Source organism: Thamnophis sirtalis, unplaced genomic scaffold (assembly GCF_051295495.1).
Source record: "Thamnophis sirtalis isolate CommonGarterSnake01/CBP01778 unplaced genomic scaffold, rThaSir2_p1.2 scaffold_3, whole genome shotgun sequence".
NCBI lineage: Eukaryota > Metazoa > Chordata > Lepidosauria > Squamata > Natricidae > Thamnophis > Thamnophis sirtalis.
Genome location: NW_028261383.1, coordinates 119,835,690 through 119,857,622, shown reverse-complemented (window position 1 = coordinate 119,857,622; position 21,933 = coordinate 119,835,690). Strand labels below are relative to the sequence as shown.

Genomic DNA, 21,933 nt, shown 5'->3' with positions numbered 1-21,933 from the left:
AGAGTTCACCAAAAGGTTACATCTAATGCAGGGGTGGGATTCTACCGGTTCGGCCCGGTTCAGGTTCAGTTCTGAAGATCAGCTGAGAGCGAACCAGTTCGCTCTGACCTTCAGGTGGGCCTGCCCATCCCTGGGCTATACCCACCTATATTTCCTTGTTTTTTAGCTGATAGGTGCATCAGAATGGATTGCCATGCCTCAGCTATTTTCTTGTGAATTGTACACATACACGCAGCGCGCATCAGGCACATGACGTAAAGTGCGTGCTCAGTGAACTGGTTGTTAAACCGGTAGGATTCCATCCTTGATCTAATGACAATATGTGCAAGATTTCTGTACATTCCGGAAGCCACATCATTCTGAAAAGTATAGAATATGGTTTGCCCTGCAGAACATTCTTATCAAACGTTAAGTTAAAGCTGTCAGCACACTAAGATTAGACTAGCACCAGACACTGCTAAGCTTAACAAATGACAAGGGTTACAATGGGAATGAGTGGGCAATAGTTATATATTCATATTGGCCACCCTTATCCAAACCTCTTTTGATTCTGAAACGAATGATGAATAAATCTCATTTGGTGAACCATTCCTAAGGAATCAGATTTGAAAAGAATTCTTTAAAAAAATGTTTTTAGCACATAAGTCAGCATAATGACGGCAAAAGAAAGGTGAGTTGTTTTTTTAAAGATCAAAATAAAAATTTATAGTGATAGGACTGAAGAAGTGAGCTAAAGCTAATGCCTGATAAGTAAATGATGAAAGAAAGAAGTCATCTGATTCACAACTTGCAAAACAATAGCCAAATTGTTTGGCAAAAGAGAAAAACAAAGAAGAACCATATTAAAACTATCATCTTACAGTCAAACTAAATGAGAAATTAAGACATTTTGCAATTGGACCCTAATCGCTTATGTTTTGCATGCTTTCAAACTGAAGAAGCCACAGGTTGGACATGTGTCACTGGGTTATATCTATCCCATAAACTGAGCTACCATTCACCTACCTCAAGGGGCTGGCCCTTCAGATGAGAATAGATATAAAGAAATCTTAACCTTTCCCTCCAGTCTGTCTGAGTACTGCCAATCCATTGCATTTAAAACCTACAGACACCAAGAAAAGTTCTACCATCTCCTCTAATATAGCTTAACTAGACACTCCAAATTGGCTTATATACTTAATTCAGATGCACTTTGTACCGTAGTTCCCCAAAAATCTATAAGATACCAAGAAGCAAATGTTTTCCATTTCACTAAACAACTTTATCCCATGGTTCAATATTTCTTGTATTTCCACATTGCTCATCTTGGATATTAGAACTAGTCTGCTAATGTAAGGATAGGCAACCTAATTATCAAAGGTCACATACAACTCCAGTAAGTTATTTGTGCAGCTTCTGATATACCTTCCAACCAGAACTGCTAAAAATGGACAGCACAATTCCATTTTTTTATCTATTTATCTATTTATCTATTATTTATCTATTATTTATCTATTATTTATCTATTATTTATCTATTATTTATCTATTATTTATCTATTATTTATCTATTTATCTATTTATCTATTTATTTATAAATTTATATTGCTGCACATTCACTTCCAATGACACTATGCGGCTTACAAAAAAAAATAAAAACACAACATAAGAAAAATATATTGAAATGGGAAACAGAATGTAGGATATCTGAAAACATTTTTTAAATATTAATACTATTTTATGATGTATATTAATCTTTTTAAAATGAAAAGGGAAAAAAAGAAAAGGCATTTAAGGGTCTCCAGCCACACTGCCCATTGTGACTTTTACCCTTCCAATGTTAAGAATAATTTACAGTTTCCAGCTATCTCTACAGCTATCTCCCATTCTCTAGTGGTCCCTACCCTTCCTGGCTCCGCAGACTTGGTGGCAGCAGCAATGGTGGTGAGGAGGGGATGGTTTTGCATATTCAACCTAGCTCCCATGCATGAGAAAAATAAAGCTTGGTGTGCTTGCCCGTGGCTTGCGCAGCACGGTTCCCAACCAGTTTATTGTAACTCGTGTTGGTTGTGTGTGTAGGTTGTTGTTGTGAGGGATTGACACGCAGGAGCCATGTATGCAAGACAGATCTTTATTAGTACAGATGACAAGCGATTCAAAGATTCTCCCTGCAACTGTCAGGGTATTTATACTAGCCAGAAGCAACTGTCAAACCCAACTGTCACGAGGCCAGCCAATCAGATGCTGTGCCTTGACCAACCAATTAGAACGCAACACAGGTTGTTGCTGGGTTATAACACAGTTCACCACCCAGGGCTTGGGGACTCCTGCTCTAATGAAAAGGCCTGAATTTATTTCATAGTGTTGGAAGAAATGTCCTTCTGGGTTCAGTTCCAAGTAGGGGGAAAGACACCGGAAACAATGGTGGCTGTTTGGAAAGATGGTTGCAATGGTGGACAGGACCGCATGGTTTGAGTCCTGGGGAAAAGGGGGATCACATGCCTTGAAGATCTTGAAGAAAAAGGGCAGAGGTGCTGAGAGTCCCTGGGTTTTATGCCCTCTCTGGGCTTTTGAATTTGAGCTTGTATTCTGAGTGGTTGTCAGACTCCCAAGGGGCAACTCTGTAGGTTGTCTTTTGAGTCCCAAGCTTGGTTGAGCTGTTGCTGGGTGATGATGTAATGGAAGGACTTTGGGATTCCTATTATGGCTCTGCCTGAGGAGGTAGATCTTTGTTATGTAGAATAGATGGCTCAGGCCTTAATGGCCCATTGACAAAGTCGGGGGGGGGGCTGAGTTTCTGTCTCCCTTTTAGGAGAACTATTCTGCCCTTCTAATACTTTCTAAAATATTTCATTTTCTAGGAGAGGGGTGGGTTTTTAACTTCCTACAATAGAAAGCATTAAAAAAAAATAAGTTTAAATACAAAATTAAATCTCCTTAGATAATAGGTATTCATGGTATTTTGCAGGCCATTTTTGTAATAAATTAGTTCTTTCCTACGACAATGCTACTGAATTAAACTGGGACATACGAAAAATCAGCACAGTATCCTGTGCAGTTCTAGGTAGTGCTGGCCAGAAAAGATGCTTGACAAGGGCATGAAACAGTTGTTCAGACAGAAATGTGCACCAGGGGATCTGGGCAAGCATTTGCAATGGAGTCCATTAGTTTACTGGGGATGAGGTAGTCATCTCCTGTTGTGAAACATCAAAGAGCAAGAAACACTTTGTCTGAGCCACAGGAGAACTGTTGTTATTTAGAAGAGACTGGACTGGGTAAAACAGCTTGTTCTTCTTCCAGACTCACGTAGTTCCCTGTTCTGTGTTCATTCTATGGAAAACATGAGCTTGCTGCTTATATAATCTGTTAAATATGATTGCCATTGGGGTGATACAGTAGGAGGCCTGCTTTGCTTTTGTTTGCATCAGCATTTCCCATTCATTTTCCTTGCTGCCACTTGTTCACAAAGGGGACCAGAGACATTAAATGAGATACATTTTACCACTAGGGTATGTTACAGATTTATAAAATACTGGGTGGGCTAATTTAGTACATCGAGATATAAACAATTATCACGGAGATTCATTAAAAGTCTCATAGTTATTATTTTCTCATAGTTATTATTTCCTGGTTTATTCTAGATTTATAGGGTTTAGCAAACAAGGCATGTGAAGACAGATGCATAGTAATTAGCCTGTTTGAAGCTGCAGTATTTTATTTAAGCAAACAATATTACATCTATTTGTCTGTCTCAAAGTAGACAGTCCGAACGCCTTTCCAGCTGTTTGATTTTAGCATAAAAATATCATAGCCATTAGCCTCTCCACAATCCAAATGCTCTCCCTGAAACTAGTACACCTGTTGTTCAAATAAAGTTGAAAGATTGCAGTATCAGCAGGATACATTTTTCAACCCTCATATTCTAACATCTTCTATTAGAAAATAGCCATTTTTCTCCAAATGGCTTTTCTTGCAACTGTGGAATTCTGTATTCTGTGGAATACAACCACTGCATAAATGTTATTTGTGCCATTAGGCAGTCTAGGAACAAGTGACAACTCTCCAAGCAGCAGTGGTAACTCTTCATCATAGTTAAAAGTTACCTTTAATCACCTTTCAAGCACTAGCCCGTGATGGCGAACTTATGTCACAGTGGCACACCGAGCCCTTTCTGCGGGCATGCAAGCCATCGCTCCAGCTCAGCTCCACCACAAATGTGTGCGTGCCTCCCGCCGGTCAGCTGGTTTTCAGGTCTCTGCCGTGCATGTTCGGGGATGGGATGCATGCAGGAGATGTGCATGCATGCGTGGGCCCTGCACAGGGGATCGTGCAAACATGCACAGGGTCGTGTGCACATGCACAGGGGGGAGCAAGGAAGGTCTCGCTCACATGTGCGGGGAGTGGGGGCATGCAGTGGTGGTTGAGCATGCATTGCATTGCATTATTTATTTATTTATTTATTTATTTATAAATATAATTTATAGGCCGCCCAATCCTGAAGGACTCCGGGCGGCTTACAAAAAGAAGGAAGAAGAAATAATATAAGAAAAGACAGATTTAAAATCACCACACATACATTCGTGCTGATCGGGGCTGGACCTCAGCAGTGAGGTCAACAGCTCCAGGCCTGCCAGAATAGCCAGGTTTTAACGGCTTTCCTGAAGGCCATGAGAGTGGGTAAGGTCCGGATCTCTGGGGGTAGTTCATTCCAAAGGGTCAGAGCAGCCACAGAGAAGGCTCTCCTCCGGGGAGCCGCCAGCCGACATTGTCTGCCTGACGGCATCTGAAAGAGGCCCAATCTGTGGGATCTCACCGGCCGCAGGGAGGTATGTGGCAGTAGGTGGTTTCGCAGGTATGCTGGCCCTAAGCTATGTAGGGCTTTAAAGGTAATAACCAACACCTTGAATTGCGTCTGGAGACCAATTGGTAGCCAGTGCAGCTCGCGGAGGACAGGTGTAACGTGGGTGTACCTCGGTACACCCAATATCGCTCGCGCGGCTGCATTCTGGACTAGCTGCTTTTCAAGGGTAGCCCCATGTAGAGCACGTTGCAGTAATCTAGACTTGACGTGACAAGGGCATGAGTGACTGTTTGAAGTGCCTCCCGATCCAAAAAGGGCCGCAATTGGTGCACCAGGCGAACCTGGGCAAAGGCCCCCCTGGTCACAGCCGACAGATGGTGTTCCAGTGTCAGCTGTGAATCCAGGAGGACCCAAATTGCGGGCCCTCTCTGAGGGGTGTAAGTTTTCACCTCCCAGGATTAAGGATGGACTGTCTAGGCTGTCCTTCAGGGGCAGCATCCAAAGCCACTCAGTCTTATCGGGATTTAGTACAAGTTTGTTTGTCCCCCATCCAGATCCTGACAGCTTCCAGGCATCAGCACATCACGACCGCCGCTACACTGAGCTGGCACGGGGCAGAAAGATACAGTTGCGTATCATCTACATATTGATGGTACTTAACCCTGTGCTGTTGCATGATCTCACCCAGCGGCTTCATGTAGATGTTAAATAGGAGGGGGGACAAGACTGAACCCTGTGGCACACCACATTTAAGGGGCCTAGGGGTCAACCTTTGCCCCCCGACCAACACCGACTGCGACTTGTCAGAGAGGTAAGAGGAGAACCACCGTAAAACGGTGCCTCTCACTCCCACCTCCTCCAGCCATCACAGAAGGATACCATGGTCGATGGTATCGAAGACCACTGAGAGGTCAAGAAGCACCAGGATAGAGGAATGTCCTCTATCCCTAGCCCACCAGAGATCATCGGTCAGTGCGACCAAAGCGGTTTCTGTGCTGTACCCAGGCCTGAAACCTGACTGAAAGGAGTCTAGATTATGGGTTAGGGTTAGGGTTAGGCATGCATGTGCTTTCACCACGCGACAACAAAAAGGTTAGCAATCGCTGCACTAGGCTGTTCTTGCCTTACAGATTGATGTAAGAGAAATGCACACAGATTACTAAAACAATGAAACTTTTTCAACATGACTGATACGGGACATCTGGCGTGTCTTGTGATTCTCAACTTTAGTTCATTGCCAAAAGCCCTTCAAGTGAAAGCCAATTTACACCATGATGTCATACAATTGAGAAAACATTATGTGACTCAACCTTGAGATATAAAATTTAACATTCTTATATTTTATACCATTTTAAATTATAAAAGAATAACATATAATAACAACTAATAATAAGCTCTTTCATCTTATGATTTTCTACTTCCTATAAGACCGTCAGTACAGTAGGGAACCTTATCATACCCTATGTCCAGAAAGGAAGGTGGGTAAAGGTGGAAAAGAAACCTTATAAAACTTTTTTTTTTCATATTCAAAGTTTGGCCTTGCTACATTTCCTGAAACAAAATTAGTCTGGAAGTACTTAAGTTTAAAAAAGAATTAAGCTTGCTGAATTCAGGCTTTTATATTGGACAAGGTGGTGTAGTTTGGAAAGAATCCAAAGGAATGAACCTGCTTAATAGCAGACCCACAGGAAATAATCTTGGACAAGTCTTGTCTGGCAGAATTCGTGGTTTATTTATAAAATCTTTACACTAACCTTCAGGATAGTATTAAAAATCAATAAAACAAAATACCAAATAAAACAGGAAAGACAGAAGATAATTTGAAAATAAGAGGACTTAAAAAGAGCTAGGAATGAGTACATACATTCATACATATATATCCGTGATGACAAACCTATGGCATGCATTCCATAGGTGGCACGCAGAGCCCTCTGTGCCAGCACGCGAGCCATCACTCCAGCTCAGCTACACCCCATATGCACGTGCACCTTCCGCCAGCCTGCTACTTTTTGGGTCTCTGCCGCCAATGATGTGTGGTGAGGTTTATGGCTGGTGAAGCAAGCGGGCAAAAGCCGTCCTATGTCGGACACAGCAGCAGGGCGTTCGGACGCCCCAGCACTGTGTCCGACATAGAGGCATCCCGCTATGTCCAAAAGCCCTGCCGCTATGTCTAAAAGCCCTGCCGCTATGTCCGACATAAAAAAAGTGCCAGCTCGTATGCTAGCAGAGGCGGGTAAAACACACACAGAGACACACACAAATTACTTACAATAATACAATTACTTACAAATTACATTAATTTTGAATTCCTCCCCTTCCCTCCGTATCTTTTCCAGCTGTTTCACAGAGGATTTCAACTCTGCTCTTGTCTGCCATGATGAAAATGTAAAAAATGTAAAAGGAAAAAGGCAAGAGCTACTGAGGTCAGGCTGGATTACCTGCTGCCAGAGTCTCCGATGGATGACTCTGCTTAACTGTTTAAAAAAGCCTCTAAAAAAAGTGCCCTCTACAGGAGGAGGCGAGAGAACCATGTGCCTCATCTACATAAGGAATTTTTCAGCTTTTAACTCTTGCTTAATTCTGCTTGAGTGATCATAAAGATAGACTAAATGAGGCACGTGGTTCTCTCGCCTCCTCCTGTAGAGGGCACTTTTTTTAGAGGCTTTTTTAAACAGTTAAGCACTAAGCAGAGTCAGCCACTGTGATTCTGGCAGCAACTACCTCAGCCTTTTTCCTTTTACATTTTTTTTTCTTTTCATGATGACAGTGGTGAGGCCCTGCCTCCCCTGACTGCACATCACTGTCTGCCGCGCACGCGCAGGGGTGGGGCATATGCGGGAGATACATGTGCAGGGAGTGGGGTGCACATGTGGGGGTCATGTGCGCATGTACAGGAGGAGGAGTGTGCGGGGGTGTTGCACGAGCATGCATGTGGGCAGGGCACATGGATGAGGGTCACACACACACGCATAGGGCAGAGGAAACATGGGGAAGCATGCACATGTATGGGGGGAGCACAGGGGGTTATGGGTGCCATTGTGCGTGCATGCTCTCAGCACGTGATGACAAAAAGGTTAGCTATCCCACATATGTGTGTGTGTGTGTGTGTGTGTGTGTGTGTGTGTGTGTGTGTGTGTGTATGTATGTATGTATGTATATATATTTTTGTTTAGATCTTGTTATAAAGGTGTAATTTCTTTTGGGTTTGATGAGAAGAGATGTGATATAAATAGTAAATAATTTTTAGCTAACTACAACAATAACAAGGAAATGTTAATGGATAATGTTTAATGATATATACATGTGTTGTATTGGTAAAAGCAAATTTAAATAGTGAGTTGGGGGGAAAGGGGGGAATGCTTAGATATCTTATTAATTGATTTTTTTTAAAGAATATGTTATAAAGGTGTAATGTTATTGGAGGCTAATTGAAATTGCGAATGAAAGCCAGTAGGTGGTTGTGTCTTTAAATACAAATGATTTCAGATAAAAGCACGTTTAAATAATTGTAGTTAAATGAGAATTGTGGTACATCGATAGTAAAATGCATAAAAGATTTTTGATTTAAAATGTACAATTCAATATAAATGAAGTATAAGTAATGATTGTGGGAGAAATGCACGAAATGTATTTGTAATCAATTGACATGCTTTCTACAAGATGTAATGAAGGATGATTCTTTTTTTGTGTTTTTGTTCAATTAAAACAATAAAAAAACTTTCAAAAAAAAACCTAAAATAAAGCCATACAAGTAGTCATCGACTTACAATTTCTTTAATGACCTTTCAAAGTTACTTATGACCAGTTCTCACACTTATGAACACTGCAGCATCCCCACAGTCACCGGATCAAACTTTGGGTGCTTGCCAACCGACATGAATTTACAATGGTTGCAGTATCCCAGTGTCCTGGGATTGTCATTTACAACCTTCCTGGGGAGCTTCTGATAAGCAAAATCAATGGTGAAAGGCAGATTTGCTTTATAACCACATTATTCACTTAACAACTGTAGTGATTCATTGAACAACAATGGCAAAAAGTTCATAAAATGGAGCACAAGACATGTCATAACTGTCTTGCTTAGCAACAGAAATTTTGAGCTCAATAGTGGTGGTAAGTTGAGGACTACCTGTATAGAACAACTTGGGTAAAGAACTTTCCAATAGATAGTACTGGAAGATATAGTACTGCATATTGATTTTTATGTAGCAAGTCACAAGAAAGTGGCCTTTCAAAGCCAAACAGTGATGGTGGTATTGCTTGACAATATAAGGTTTATTGATTAGAGAACTAAAATATACTTAAATAGATGAAATTGACCTTCCAGTCCTTTTTAGTTATTATACCCTGCTTTAAATAGTGAGAATTAAAGGGTACACAGTGTTTTCAGTGAGAACTTGATTGCAGTAAATATTCAAATCCCATCCCCATTAATTAACCTGTAGCCTTACAGCAGGATCTTCTCAGTAGTCTCAGGGGTATTTAATCCACTTTTATTAGTTTTAACCAGAATCGGGTTTGTATGTTTTTACCATGTTCAAAAGCCATAGAGCTCTAATTGGCAGCTATTTCTAAGAGATGCCATACTTTGTGTTGAGTCCTGCATTTGATTTGACATTTTAAAAGACTTTCCTGGTTAAGCAGCAAAAGAAACCACACCAAAAGGAGCAATATTTTCATATCTCTTTACTGAGCAAACTGTCCCCATATCAACTGCTGTGTAAAATTTAAACTCGAATTGACTGGTCATTCTCTAGAATAGGGGTGTCACACTTGCAGCATCACATTCTCATCACTTGATGTATCATGACTTTTTTCCCCTTCACTAAAATGGGGGTGGAGGTGGCCAGTGCATGACACATCTGGCTCGTGGGCCGCATGTTCAACACCCTTGCTCTAGAAGATTTGCAAAAGATTAACAAGGGTTTCTAATCTCAGCAGAGGCACATATGTTTGCATGGCTGTGGATAGATGGATGGATGGATGGATGGATGGATGGATGGATGGATGGATGGATGGATGGATGGATGGATGGATGGATAGATAGATAGATAGATAGATAGATAGATAGATAGATAGATAGATAGATAGATAGATAGATAGATAGATAGATAATTTCTGTGGGGACATACATATGTTTGTATGCTTTCAAAGTTCCATCTTTGTTCCAAACACATATTCCTGGGTTAGGAATATGCCTGGTGCCTCATAATTTTATACTTGTTTTCCAAAACCACTATTTGCATTTGTTACCAACTGTTGGACCTTGAGAATCTAGTTAGAAATAAATTAGAACCCACAAGAATAATATCTGTCCATACAGGGTGGGCTGCTGGGGGTTTGCATAGGTTTAGCCGATCCTCTAGTGAAGATTCTGTGCAGTTCAATGAACCCCCAAATCCCACTCCTGACTGGCCCTGCCCACCCAACCCTTCCCCTCCCAGAAGTCTCCACACAGCCTGTTCATCATGCCAGGTAAGTGCAGGATCTGCACGGAGGCACAGGGGGGGGGGGGGGCCCTACTGGAGGTTCTGGAAGTCCAGAAATGGGCCTGTTTGGGGTAAGCAGTTTTTGCCCTCCCGGAGGCTCAAAGAAAAGGTCTGGGGCCTGGGGAGGGTGAAAAATGCCTCCCCCCCCCCGTGGTACAGGAGGTCGACTAGGCCACAACCACCATATCCATGCCCACCCAGCAACGGGGCAGTGAACCTTTTCTGCAATTTTAAAGCCCACCCCTGCCATAGTTACCTATGAAAAGGGAAGTAAGCCATTCAACTAAGATTCTGCTCTTATCTATCCACAGAATAAAATCCCTGACAAACTTGTCTTTCTTCTTTAGACAACCCATAAGTACAGCTCAGCAAATCCCGGCAAACAGGACGTCCAGTTCCAAAGCGCTCTCATTATTCCTGCAGTTATACATTATGCTTCAAAAAAGAGCTGTCCAACCACAGGAGGAGACAGTAGCTATAAAAAGTCCCGATAGCCTATAGCCGTGCAAAATCTATCCTGCCAGCTGCTTCTTCACATCCATGAAGTTCAAGTTTGACTCAACCCTTCATCCATTCCTAGATGAGCTGCATTTACTAAAAACAGTAAATTCTGTGAAACAATTCATTGGGTAGGCCTGGGTTTAGCAAGCAGAGAACTATGAGCTGATATACACACTGGTTGTGATCACCCAATCCTATAAGTCCAGTTCCTTTTTTCCCTCTTCTGAATGAACCTGCCAATCCTTTGCACTGAGAACATACTTCAGATTTTTAGCTTGTGAGAGGGATGCAGGTAATGAGAGCAGAGCTTTCATGTAGTCTTCCCATTACTGTAGTATCACTTACCTTCAGAAGAACATTGTTTCAAAAAAGCAATTAAAATTATCTTGTTCCTGGCATTTGAGAACTAAGGAGCATTGGCTGACTTTCAACTAATTTTCAGACTTTTTAATATTTTGACTTTTTTTTAAGGAGTCTGGATTGTTTTTAATGGTATGTTGTTGTTATAAAACACCTGGACTCTGGTGAAGGAGTCATATACAAATTTTGTTTTATATACACATGTGGGTTGGTGGGTGGATGGACGGGTGGGTGTATTGAAACAATTGAAAGTGCCGTCCTATGAGCTGTGACTATTTATTTGGCATAAATCCTACTGAGTACTGAAAAATGTGTTTCTAAACAACTATGCATAGAATTGAATTACCCAACCTTACAGTAAATAAAGCAGTTTAGAGATTAAAATTAAGTTTTCACTATATATCTATGTCTGTCTGTCTGTCTGTCTGTCTGTCTATCTATCTATCTATCTATCTATCTATCTATCTATCTATCTATCTATCTATCTATCTATCTATCTATCTATCTATCTATCTATCTATCTATCTATCTATCCACACAGAGAGAGGGGGGAGGGGGGAGGCTAAAGCATACACAACTCTATTTTTCCCCTGTCAGTTCACTTCTTAATTTACTGCCTGAAAGAAAAAGCTGGGATTCAGGATGCATGCTGGCAAGATCTCTTGCCCATTTAAAAGTATGTAGCTCATATCTTGCATCTAAATGAGACACCAGGAAACAGATTGATTAATTTCTTAAAAATGAACTGAAAATCATTTACTGCAGAAAATATATTTTTACAATTTGGAGCAGAAACCTAGAACAGAAAAAGTGGGTCATGTACCCGAAGGTGCATATTCCATGCACATTTTTCACATGGAACATCTTTCTTCAGTTCTATTCCAGAGGAATATAACATCTTTAATCAGGGATTTTAAAATTCATTAGTTTGATCATTTATTTGTTAATATCAATTATTGAAACTCTGGAATTCAGCCAGACACAGACACCCCAACCTATTTCTAAGTACTTTATTTCTGAATGAAGAAAGCTTGAATACAGTTTGGAGTATCAAGTCTTCTCAATATTGAAGTTACTTTCACACAAAAACATTTCCTGGATGAAAGAAGAGAGAAATGTGCAGGTTCAAGCTTAATATTTACCATGGGTAACCTGATTTACTCAGTACGCTAACCCATTCATTAAATATGGTTTGTTGAATTAATCACGATTGGCTGGGTTCACACAATATATCACTAAACTAAACAACCCATATTATGCCTTAGTACAATTTTTGCATACAGATCATATCTTCTCATAACAATAAATCATGGTATAATGTTGACACTGACTGCAACCCGAGCAGAAAAAAATATTCTTTCTGAATAAATCTTTTTCAAACAAATGCTATCTGCAGTCCTCAGCAGTATACAATAATAGAGGAACTGGGCTCTTGCATTAGACTAGGCTTATGAGCTGTGCTGGTGCAATGGTTAGAATGCAGTATTGCAAGCTAACTCTGCCCACTGCCTGGAGTTTGATCCTCACCAGTACAAGTTTGACTCAGCCCTTCATCTTTCCAAGGTTGATAAAATGAGGACCCAGATTGTTGGGAACAATATGCTAACATTTGTAAGCCACTCAGAGAGTGCTATAAACTACTATGGAGCATTATATAAATATAAGGGCAATTACTATTATATTATCTGGGTTACAAACATATGGACAGTTGACATTTTTTGTATCTTTTTACTACCATTTTATGGTCATCCAGATTTTTACAGCCTGGATATGATAGCCCAGTTTTTACAGCACACCCACACACCCATGTGTGATATGTTGGTGGATATGAGTATGCATTACATCCAAATCAGTGGTGGGATTCAAAAATTTTTACTACCAGTTCTGTGGGAGTGGCTTGGTGGGCATGCATGACTTAGTGGGCATGGATTGGTGGGAGTGGCAGGGGAAGGATACTGTAAAATCTCCACTCTCTTCCCACTCCAGGGGAAAGATATAGCAAAATCCCCATTCCCTCCGGATCAGCTGGGACTCGGGAGGCAGAGAATCGATGGGGGCAGGGCCAATCAGAGGTGGTATTAACTGGTTCTCCGAACTATTCAAAATTTCTGCTACCGGTTCTCCAGAACTGGTCATAACCTGCTAAATATCACCTCTGATCCACACCAGGATATTTTTAATTTCTAGTTATTGCTTTGTCTACATGAGTTTTAAAAACCTACCATCATAATGAATTCTTCAAGCTACCAGATTTTTTTTTTAACTTTTCAGACTCATTCATGGAAGCTGTTCACATCCTTCATTTTAAAAACCTTGATTCCTAATGTCTGGCTTTGAGCCCATTTTGTAGAACCTGACTTCCAAATGAATGGCTGGCTGGTTGGTAGGCTAGTTGGCTGCCTTCCTTCTCTGAAAGCTACACAACCAGGAAGAAGCCTCTTAATAAAGAAAAGAAAGGGTTCCCATTCATTTTTGTTCCATTAACCTCTCTACTGTTCAGATCCCAAGTTTATAAATAAGATCTGGAAGACATCCCAAGAGGACATTGAGACTAACCCACTTCCAGACCAGAACACTATTCCATCACTCGAAAATAGAGACTGTTTCATCAGATCAGTTGTAAAAGAAAGTAGTGAAAACATATATGATTAAAAGCATATGGTCAAAGCAGAGTTATAATTTCCCAACCCCACAGATGTTTTGCCATATCCTCTTCTTTTTGTGTAATCGTCTGGCTTATAATTAGTCTCAACAATATTGTATGAATTTATATGCCTTACAGCATAAATAAGGTAGTAGGCATTATCATCTTAAACAGGCTTAACAGGAACAAACCCATTGAAGGCAATTATATTTTTATGGTGAAACAAACAGCCTCTAATAAGGAGCAGTTCAGAAGCACCAATGAAGAGATCAGATATTAGTGCAGCAGCCAAAGCTTCCAAAACAGGAAAGGGAGTAACTGTCAGGCTACATCAAATTACCCTCCATATGGGAATGTACATGAGTCCTTTCTCAAGTGTCTATTACAACATAGCTCACAGGTTTTGGTTATTTTATTTAAACCTACAAACATAAATATAAAGCTACAACGGTTTTAGTATTAACTTAAAATGGTGCCCATGGAGAATTCAGAGCCAAATGTGCATAACTTTGCAAACTGTCAATTGCTAAAGCTTCTAAGACTGTATTCCATAGAACTTTATCTATTTGTAAAATGAAATTTCTAGGGTTTTCCTTACTTGTTGTAAGGACCAAGCAACAATATTAACAATCACTGCACAATAATCCTGTAAACAATAGTAGTAGGCAGGGCAATTTTCAACAGAAACAACATTTAACTAATTGGGAAGCAAGAATACCTTCACAAAAAGAAAGAATTTAACAAATTCATGTACAGAAATGTATATAGCTTTTCCTACAACACAGCAACTGGCCAACCAATTCAGTGTTTTCATTAGCTTATCAGATATGGCACAATTGAAAGCCATGATGTACAGCATTATATTAAAAGGTAGAGCCTGAGCTAGCTCCTTGCTAATATTACAGGGGAAGTAAAAGTATCAAGAACAATTATGCCATGCTGACATAAAAATGACACATGCATCATAACATCATCATGCTAATATGGTCACAACACAATGGTCACAATGGTCACAACACAATGCAAAATTATATGAGTACATAATTTGTGATACATACAATATCAATTGTTCCCTCTTATATTGCCCCCACTAGGAGCACCTATTCATACACATCTCAATTTTGTTTGGTGTTTATGGACAAATTTAAAAGGTTGAATATGAAGTTCAAATGAACTCTACAGCCTAGAATTTCATATCACTATGAAGCAAAAGTAAACAAAATAAACCACACCCATTAAAGCAACTGTGTAGTATGGAAGCAGGAGATGCTTATTTGATATGGCCTACAGGGCACACTACAATAGTAATTATTGATATAATTTCTCTGTCCCCCAAATATGTCATAAAGTTCATACAAGCTGAATGTCCAAAAACCATAAAGATATATTATGGTTTATTGGATTTTGATTTAGTGTAAATCTAACCAGTGTGATGTGAAAATAATTGTTGATTTATTGCATTGCAACAAATTCAGCCAACTATGTATCTTTGAACAGTGAAAATCAAGTCACAAAAGATTCCCTGAATGATTCCCTAAACTATTCTACTCAACCAGATGGTCATTACTGTGGCCACATAAGTGTGTTCTAAGCCACACTAAGCATGATTTAGATTGCTATCCAAAACCACAGACACATTACTTGAAGAGTCATTCCCATCTATATTTCATAAATATGTCCCATTATTTACAACTGCATACCAACGCTAACTTTGTTCCCTAGAAAACATTCCAAATTTGCATGATGGTCAACTAAGACCCATATTGCAGTCAGAATAAGTAATATCATGCCATTACTATTAGCTTGTCTAATTCATCATGGAAACCTATCATTTCTTAGTAGCATGTTGCATTTGTATGATATGTGCATAGTTCCCCACTAAAACTTAGATGTGCATTCAGTGATTCTGGTTTTGTTAGACGTCCTTGTAGTTTGAACACTATATTTTAAAGTAGGATTACATAAGCCAGAAATTATTTTAAAAGAAATCTACATACAGGTACAGCACAACTTTCGGCAAATCTCCCAGCTGGAATCCAGAGTTAGCAACCTGGTTATGATACAATATCAATTGCTGGGAACATAAGTTAAAGAATGCTATGGTGCTCCTGTCCTGTTTTTTTAGTACCGACAGACATTGTTTGGCCTCTGTAGGATTAGAATACTATTTTACACAGCAGCACTTGTTACATTAGACAATCCTCTGAAAAGGTGAAAGTATTGCCAACAAGCTTTCTAAGCAACTTGTGAAAATACTATATACAACAATACAAATGATGGAATTGACTTAATGGTGCTATAGAACCATATTATAGTGACACCACTCAATTATACTTGCAAAATTGTACACTTTCTAGATTGAGCAGAGCAGTGCTGATACTTATTATTTAAGTCATAAATCTAATCAAAGTAAACAAGTAAACAAGTATATATTTTAATTAGATTATGAACCACAGTACTGAAGTTTAAAAAGAAGATCTTGCATTTCTCCTTCAGTCCAGTAGTGCTCTGTAATAACCTAACAATACATAAATATTGCAGTCTTCCAAAAGAAACTTGGAAAGAGTAAATGTGTGTATTAATATTTGTATCTGCCTGTTTGAACGCATTTATGGTGATCATATTGATGATCTTAACCACAAGAAGGCAAGATGTGCAACCTATGAAGAAGCACCCATTAGAAAAAGAAGCAGCTGGCTGCACAGCACCATATGTGTACTACATGGATATGTGATAACTGATTACAGGGCAAACCAATTCTCTGATTGCACTTTTGCACACCAAACCCCATTTTCATGGGAATACAAACAGCTGCTTTATAAAAACAAATCAGTTGTCTGCTAAGCTAAATGGGAAAAGATTTCCAAAATTTCAAATAAAAGTCTTTCCTGGACCTAACCTGGAGATGCCAGCACTGAATACACCCTTTCCCTAAACTCCTTCCTAGCCAATGGAAGCAATGGCTTGGAAATCTGGGGGAAGGCGGGGCGTAGTTGAGCCAAACATCTGAAGCTGGATGGAGCAACAGTCTGACTCAGGATAAAGCAGTCTATCTTCCTGAGCAGGAGGGGAAGTTACTCACTGTCATGAGCTGAAATGAGCTTTAGCAGTTTCATACCAAAAGCTCCAACACGAGGAGGGGGGATGGGGAAGAAGGGAACCCTTGATGCACCTTAAGAACTCACTATGTGAGGAGGAAAAAAACAAGGCTCGACCACAAAGTGGAAGGAGAGATGGCAGAGTCCTTGGACAAGCTGGAGAACATCTGTGGTGAGGCGACCCTTACAAGGCAGATAAACCTCCAGGTGGCCTCAACTACTTGCTAAAAGAATGCAAATGACCAGCTTGTCTGCAAGGACTATAAACCCTTCCATTCCCCAGCCTAGTTAGAGCAGAAGAAGCTTCTTAGATGAGAAGCAAAACAACCAGAAAGTCCAGTTGCGTCTTGAGCAAAACGAAAAAAGCATTTTTGGGACATCCACTCCTGGACGACTGAGAATCTCCATAAGACATCTATGAGGTTTGCACAACCTCTGCTTGTCATCCTTGGGAAAAGAAGCCAACAGTCCTTAACCCCCGACTGTTTTTTTGAACCTGAAGTAGCTCCCAGCATGCCTTTGTACAGCCGCCCACTACCACAGCTCTCCTCCACACCCGCTCCGCACCGGGGAGCAGCCCACGCACCAGCTCCCCTCCTCACCGGGTGTTCTTTCCACCCACCCAAGCTACGAAGGAATCCCGTCCCGCCCCTCACACTCAACAGCAAGTCCCTGTTGGCTTCAGTTCCACCTCAGGCTTCAGCCTAACCACCACCACCACCCCCACACCCCGCTGCAAATCTTGTAGCGGCTTCCGAGCCCGCGGCCAGGATGCGCGCCCACAAAAACCCCACTCTGCAAAGGGACGTCTGCTCTGCTGCAGCCCACAGAACCGCCCCAAGTGTTTCCCAACCAGCGCTTGCACACGACCAAGAAGAGCAACAGACCCGGCAGCTGCACCCCAGACCAAAGGCGGGGAGCAAACTTCGCCGGACTTCAACAGACAGCCGGGCATCCGAACCACAGGGGGAGAGAAACACCCCGTGACGCCCCCCCCCCTCCGCGATGCCCCCGCGACAGGTTTTTCCTCAAGGAGGTTCTGCAGCAATATTGATACCTCCGGCACCCACTCCGGGAGCTCCCCTGAGGCTAGCCAAAGGTGAGCCCACCAATGACTGACCTCTCCCCTTCGTTCTTTTCCCTCCCCCCGCCTCTCACCTCAATGAGCTGGACGTAGCTGGCCGGGAACCATCCCCTCAGCCCTTCGGCCGTCTCCCCTTCCCACCAGCCGCCGTCCGGCCCCGCCTGGAGTACGGTGAGCAGCTCGCCCGCAGCGAAGCGCAGTCCGTGCCGATGCCGCTCCCCGGAGAAGGGGTAGAGGGTTCTGCAACGCGCCCCCAGCACAGGCAACACCCGCTCCTGCCCGGGCGGTGGCATCACACAGCAGCCCCAGCGACTTGCTCAAGAAACTCGGCTGTAGCCGCCACAGGTGCCGAGCTGATCCGCCTCTGGCTGCCGGGAGTCCGCCTGCTTCCCTCTCGACGCTCCCCAGTCAGTCCAACTGGCGGATTGGCCGCCTCGCTTCCCCGCGCCGCCCCCTGGGACAGGCGGACCGCGGCTCCGCGCCCGCCCTCATACTCTCTCTCTCGCACACGCACACACGAGCCAAAGCGGGCCCTCCCCTCTACGTTCGGTTGAGATTGCAATCCTGGACGTGGGGAGGCGAGAGGCAAAAGGAGGACGGGGGCGAGATAACGACGGATCACCGCCGCAAGTTTGCCTTCCTCGCTCCTCGAGGCGGAAAGAGGCTTACAGAAAAGGAACCTGGCGTCGGACTCGCCGTGAAACGCTCTACAGTAGGAGGCAATCTATGCATCCACGGGGCTTTCATTCAGCCAACGCGTGTTTGGTACAGGTGCGCGGGAGAGAGGCAGGCAAAGCCTGGTGCCCATCAATTCAGTTTTACTGTCAGCCATAAGTGTCGGCGAAATAGCAAATAAAAATAAAATTCCGTCCTCCCTTCACAGTGTTGGGTTGAAACAGGCAAGTTGATAAGCCCATTGCTTAACTCTCATTCAGCAAGAAGACACCTGTATAAAATTGTTCTATTCTACCAGTGAAAAAAGAAACCTAAAATATCATTAGAACATAGAAAGATGTCATCCTAGCCTATCAGTGGCTTACCAAATGCTGTACAAATCACCACCACTACCACTGCAAATGGAAGTTGTAGGTTATATGATGGATACAGTGTTTATTTAGGAACACATTATTTATTTTAGTAAGGGAGAGATCAGGGAGAAAAATCTATGAGGTTGCTAAGACTCCACTTTAACTTGATGACATGTAATCAACATATTTAAGAAATTGATATGGCTGTCCACGTCACAATAGTGATAGGTGTCACTGGTGCACACTACAGATTCTGAATGTGGCGCTTATTGGCCCATGACAAACAAAATAAGATAATTAACACTGAAATGCAAAGTATATCTCTACATCTTATTGTTACAAATATAATGATTATATTCACAATACATTTGGAATGTATCTACAATGACAGCTAACGAGGATAAACTGTTGACTGATAGAATTTTAATAGTTTTATGAGTTTGTTTTGGAGCAACCATATTTGACAATATCCCATCCACGATCAAAGTCAACATGGATAAGAAAGGTGACAATTTGCTTTTCCTTAACTCTTTTTGTCTCCAGGTGTCCCCCACGTGACTGCAAGGGGTAGGGGGAAGCACGGTGAAAAGAATGGTGGGACTAGGAGATCTTTAACTCAATGAAAAGGTTAACTTATGTAGAGTTTCTGGAGCCACAGATGGTATTATTTATTGGAGCCCAGGTGTGTGTGTGTATGTGTGTGTGTGTATATATACATATGTATGTATGTATGTATGTATGGGCTTTTTAAAAAAAAAAATGGCTTTTTTTAAAAAAATGGGGAGCCAGCACTGATAAAATAATGAGATCACCTATAACAGTGGTTCCCAACACTGGTCCGTGAACTGGGACCGGGACCAGCATGTCAGAAACTGGGCCGTACAAACAAGTGAAACCACATCCATGGGAGCAGGCAGCATGCGAAACCATGCCCCCTCTGATCCATGGAAAAATCTCTGTCCATGGAACCAGTTCCTGATGCCCAAAAGGTTGGGAGCCACTTACCTATAACCCCTGAACTTTAGTAATTTGTCAAGTATACATAAAAGGTAATGATTCCCTTCACACATATGTGCTAGTCGTCCCCGACTCTAGGGGGTGGTGCTCATCTCTGCTTCAAAGCCGAAGGGCCAGTGCTGTCCAAAGATGTCTCTGTGGTCAGGTGGCCAGCATGATTAGATGCCAAAGGCACATGGAACGCTGTTACCTTCCCATGAAAGGTGGCCCCTATTTTTCAACTTGGATTTTACATACTTTTGAACTGCTATGTTGGCAGAAGCTGGGACAAGTAGTGGGAGATCACGGCACTAGGGATTCGAACCACCGAACTGCCGACTTTTCTGATCTGATCGGCAAGCTCAGCATCTTAGCCACTGAGCCACTTAAGTATACATAACTCAGTGTTTAATGAGTACTGAGTGCTCAGTGTATGTGCAGGGAGTAACATTCACCCTGATGGAACCAGAGCCATCCGTATCATCAATGGTTACATTCAGTCTAGAAATTAAGCCTGGAGTTTAATGGGATATTGGCTATCAAGAGGCAAGCTTTGGGGCTCTCAGAGGGAAGAATGTTTTAAATTAAATGTTCACAAATTGTAAATTGCATGCTTTGAGAGGGAAGTTACTTTTTAAAAGCTGATCAGGTTTGACAAAGCAAAGTTGGAGCACTGTCCAAACTGACCGCTCACTTGTGTTCTTGCAATCTGGTGGTTGGGAGTTAGAAGTTCAAGGAGACCCAAACTCATTGGTAGCTCCACACTATCCAAACTTGTTGCCATTTAATGGGACAGAGAGGGGCAAAGTATGATGTGAGTTGTGTTAATATAAACAAAGTGGGAATCCTGTCAATCCCATCTTGCTTTGCTTGGGAAAACCAGAATAAAGGCCTAGGGTGAGTTTTGAGAAATGGCTAATCCCAAAGGTCTAAGCCATCTGTCAAAATTATCCACCAATCACCACAATAGTGTAACTGATAGGTGGTCTTCCATTGGCTGGTGATTTCCAGCATGGCATATGGTAGAGCGTCTGTACCTCTATAGAATGCATGTGTATGTTTTAGTAATGGTTGTTAAATTGTTTATCCTTCTAAATGGGAAAAATAGTATGTAAAAAGCTAAATATGACCAATCTATAGGCAATGGCACAGCACAGTCAAAATAAAGGTAAATCAAGAAAGTACGATGGAATTTACATATCTTTTAGTAAATCTTAAACTTGCTCATCTCAAATCCCAATGTAATTACTGGTTTTATCATCGAGATTACAAATGAATTGATAATTTTAGAAAAGACATGGTACTGTAAAGTTTGAAAACCCCTGTTCCAAACCATGCTAAAAATGTATGTATTTATTTATTTATTAGTAATATTTGTATACTTGTCCATCTTTAACTGGATGACTCCTAATCAAAAATTAAAAGACAATATTTTATAATTCAATAAAAATATTAAATGAGAAAAATTAAAAGACATATAAAATCATATGAAAGCTATAAAACTCAACTGATTAAAACTAAAAACAACAAAAACCTGGCACCAAAGTCCTGGTGGAGTTTCTCTTTGTGCAAGACCTATACATATACAGTATTATTCCAACACTATTACTAAAGCAACACATTACAGAATATGACATTATGACAATGTTGCTGTAATATTATGAAAGCATCGTAGGCGGATATGCCAAGGCAAACATTTTATATCAGTGAATAAGAGAGATAAATGGGGCAGGTCAGAACATTTCTTTTTATAAAGGCACACTTTTATTTCCTTAATAAAGTTTTCTATTAGGTAAAGTATACCCCACCCCACCCCATCAATGAGCTGCTGGATTTAGCCCTCTAAGAATAAAATGACTATTCATAATCTTGAAATGAAAATATTGATGTGCTATTGCTTTGAAGCGTTATAATAATGATAGACTTATATCACTCTGAATTTGCTAACTTGAAC

At 41.3% G+C, this 21,933-nt stretch overlaps 1 protein-coding gene across 1 annotated transcript in view; it reads right to left on the bottom strand.

Annotated features, from left to right (window-relative positions):
- GAS7 (growth arrest specific 7) overlaps window positions 1–18,387 on the bottom strand; it is a 144,859-nt gene extending 126,472 nt beyond the window's left edge. The window contains exon 1 of the mRNA XM_087709836.1: window positions 18,030–18,387. Within this exon, the coding sequence (XP_087565962.1) occupies window positions 18,030–18,248 (219 nt within the window). The 5' untranslated portion in view covers window positions 18,249–18,387. The remainder of the gene's footprint in view (window positions 1–18,029) is intronic.
- Between the last annotated feature and the right edge of the window lie 3,546 nt (window positions 18,388–21,933).